Source organism: Emiliania huxleyi (genome assembly GCF_000372725.1).
Source record: "Emiliania huxleyi CCMP1516 unplaced genomic scaffold EMIHUscaffold_2396, whole genome shotgun sequence".
NCBI lineage: Eukaryota > Haptophyta > Isochrysidales > Noelaerhabdaceae > Emiliania > Emiliania huxleyi.
In genome coordinates this window covers 1-2,656 of record NW_005200254.1, presented here as the reverse complement: position 1 = coordinate 2,656, position 2,656 = coordinate 1, and the positions used below count along the sequence as shown (strand labels likewise).

General features: G+C 61.6%; 1 protein-coding gene across 1 annotated transcript; it reads right to left on the bottom strand.

Annotated features, from left to right (window-relative positions):
• Nucleotides 1–1,922: 1,922 nt before the first annotated feature.
• EMIHUDRAFT_123483 (hypothetical protein) lies at nucleotides 1,923–2,273 on the bottom strand (the record flags this gene model as incomplete). Its single annotated transcript, XM_005778990.1, has 1 exon — nucleotides 1,923–2,273. A coding segment is annotated over one exon (351 nt), but the record flags the coding sequence as incomplete, so codon positions are not given.
• Between the last annotated feature and the right edge of the window lie 383 nt (nucleotides 2,274–2,656).

The following is a 2,656-nucleotide window of genomic DNA, read 5'->3' as shown; positions in this document are numbered from 1 at the left end:
TCGCCGAGAAGCTCCAGGCGGTCGCGATCTAATCGACACGCCGCGCCCACCACCCGCCTCTCGCGACCGCGCGCAGCGGGGGCGACATCATGATCATCATGGGAGGCGTCCGGGGGGGGGGGGGGGGTCCCCTCTGTCCCCTCCATGAAAAAACCTGTTCAGTTTTCCCCAATCAGCGAAAGTTTTCAGAGGTGAAAAAACCACAAGAAGCGCCCCCCCGGCGCCCGGGGTGGCCAGCCGGCACCAACTTGATTCCCGGATGCCCCCTCTCTGGGGGGAGGCGGGGTTCCCCGGAGGCACCATGCGCCGCGCCCCAATGCGGAAACGGAGCTCCGGCGCTCAAAGTCGCTCAAAACACCCACTTCCCGAATGGTTACCGTTGGTTAAAGGGCAAATTTGGAGAGATCTCCAGGAGTACATGCAGATAGACCCTCCAATCATAAGAAAACTCCGACCTGATCGGTCGTACTGACCGCCGACAGATCACTCCAGACAGAGACACGAGACAGCAGACAGGCCGACGTCTGCACGCGGCCGGCCGGGCGAGAGGCTTGACACGATCCGACCCTGCGACCCTGATGCTGCTGCTCTAGCTATCAGACATGCGCGCTGACTGCTGCCACAATGTGCGACCGGTGCTGACCCACTTGGCGGCCTTCCCGGTCAGTGGTGAGGCGCAGTTTCAGAGCTGTCAATCGGCGCGATGCCGCACTGGTCCCACATTGGTGACACAAGACCACCACGTTTGCCGGTCCAAGAGAGAGGCACCGGCGCTGTCCTGAGAAGGTGCATGGTCCCTCTTGACTGCCCATGCGCGCGAGGCTGTGTAGGCATAGCCTCGAGAGTGCCAGCAGCTGATCCGAGGCAGTTTGTGACGCGCATTGCGTCAGAAGCGTGCACGCGCTGGAAGGACACCTTCCTACTTGCCGTACGATCAGGTCGTCACTGAATGCCGAAGACTAAGGCCGCGAGCTATGCAGGCGGTCAGTTGAGCAGCATGGCACGGTCAGCAGCGCCGAAAGGATGTCGCAAGACGTGATAGCATGGCCGCAAGTATGGCCGCAAGTACCAACGCCGAATTCCCATGAAAACAAGTAAAAAATCGCTTCAAAAAGACATGAAAACAAGCAAGCAAAAAATGGCGCGAAAACAGGTGTGTGTACTTTTTGCTTGGGGCGACACTCATGCTGAAATTCTGCAAAAACCCTGGCCGGCCCCTGCGGTGCCCCTACCTACCTACCTACCTACCTACCCTACTTATGGGAAACTAAAAAAGAAATCACAGGATGGGTGAAGGTGGGGTACTATACCAACTTAAAGTGATGGATGGTGGTACTCTCCTGCAACCACAGTCCTTCCTGTGACATGGCAGGCCACTCTCAGGCCCTACAAGCATCAGATCACCCATTTGGGGACGTTTGACATCGTGATTTGTCCGGAAATTTTCTTTTTCTGCTGTGAAAATTCCGGCGTGAAGAGAGGGAAAAACCCGACGGGAGGGCCCAGACCTACCCTACCTACCCCGTCATGAGTGCCGCCCACGCAAAAAAAGAATACACCTGCTGGATGTGAGGTTAATGACCGCACTCCAAGTGATCTGTGAGATCTGTGTGTACTGTGAGGGTGGTCCGCCCGCCCGCAGCGCGCAGGCGCATTTTGTATACTTTAGGCGACCGAGTCCAAAAGTGTGAGATCCAAGTGCTCCCTCTCCCGAACTACTCCACACTCTAACGCAAGAGCTCGAACAATTCTAGTAAAGAGAGGAATCCCTCGAGTACTCAGCGCGCACGTACAAATAAGCGCAATGTGCATGTCCCCACATGGCTACGGGCTCTCCTGTATCGCCTTCCTCTCTCTCCACACGTGCATCGACTCGCAACTCACATATGCAGGCGTCCACCCCCACCATCTCTCTGAGCTCCTCACCGCAAGCCGCCGGGCCGCAGATCCGGCTCGCAAGCCGGGCTGCTCCCGGCGCCGCCCTCGTCGGTGTCGGTGCCTCTTTGGCCGCTGGCACCGCAAGCTGCCCCGGCTGCCTGCGCCGGCGAGACGGCGCCGACGCTGCCGGTGGACGACAGTTCGGTGGCGGTCTGTGGCTTGCTGTCGGTCTGCTGCTGCTGCTGCTCCTGCTGCATGTCGAGGTAGGTTGGCTGCCACGACTCGAGGAGGACGCGGAGCAGGGGCGCCGAGGGGGGCGCGTGCGTCCAGCCCGCCTTCCACGAGACGAGCAGGACGGGGAGGACGATCATCGACTGCATGAAGCCGTAGATCACCTGCCGCCGCGCGGAACAGTCGGGGGCGGCCGAGGGGCGGGCAGGGGTGCGGGTTGCGGGAGGCCGCGCGCCGGCATCGCTGCGGCGCGGCCCGCCTCTGGCTCACGGTAGGCGGAGATGGCGAGGGCGGATGCGACGCCTGTGAAGCCGAGAGCCGGCGGGGGGCTGGGCCGAGGCGAGAGCCGCCGGAGGGGGGTGGGGGGGGGTGGTGGGGTGGTGGGGGGGGTTGGCAAATGGTGGGCGGGGCGGTTGGGGGGAGGGCTGGGCGGCTTCGGCGCTCAATGTTTTTGGAAAGAGGCACTTCGACGAACGACGGGCGACTCGCTTCGGGCGGGAACCCACCCCCGCCCCCGGGGAGGGAAGGCCAACCGCCGGCCGAAAAA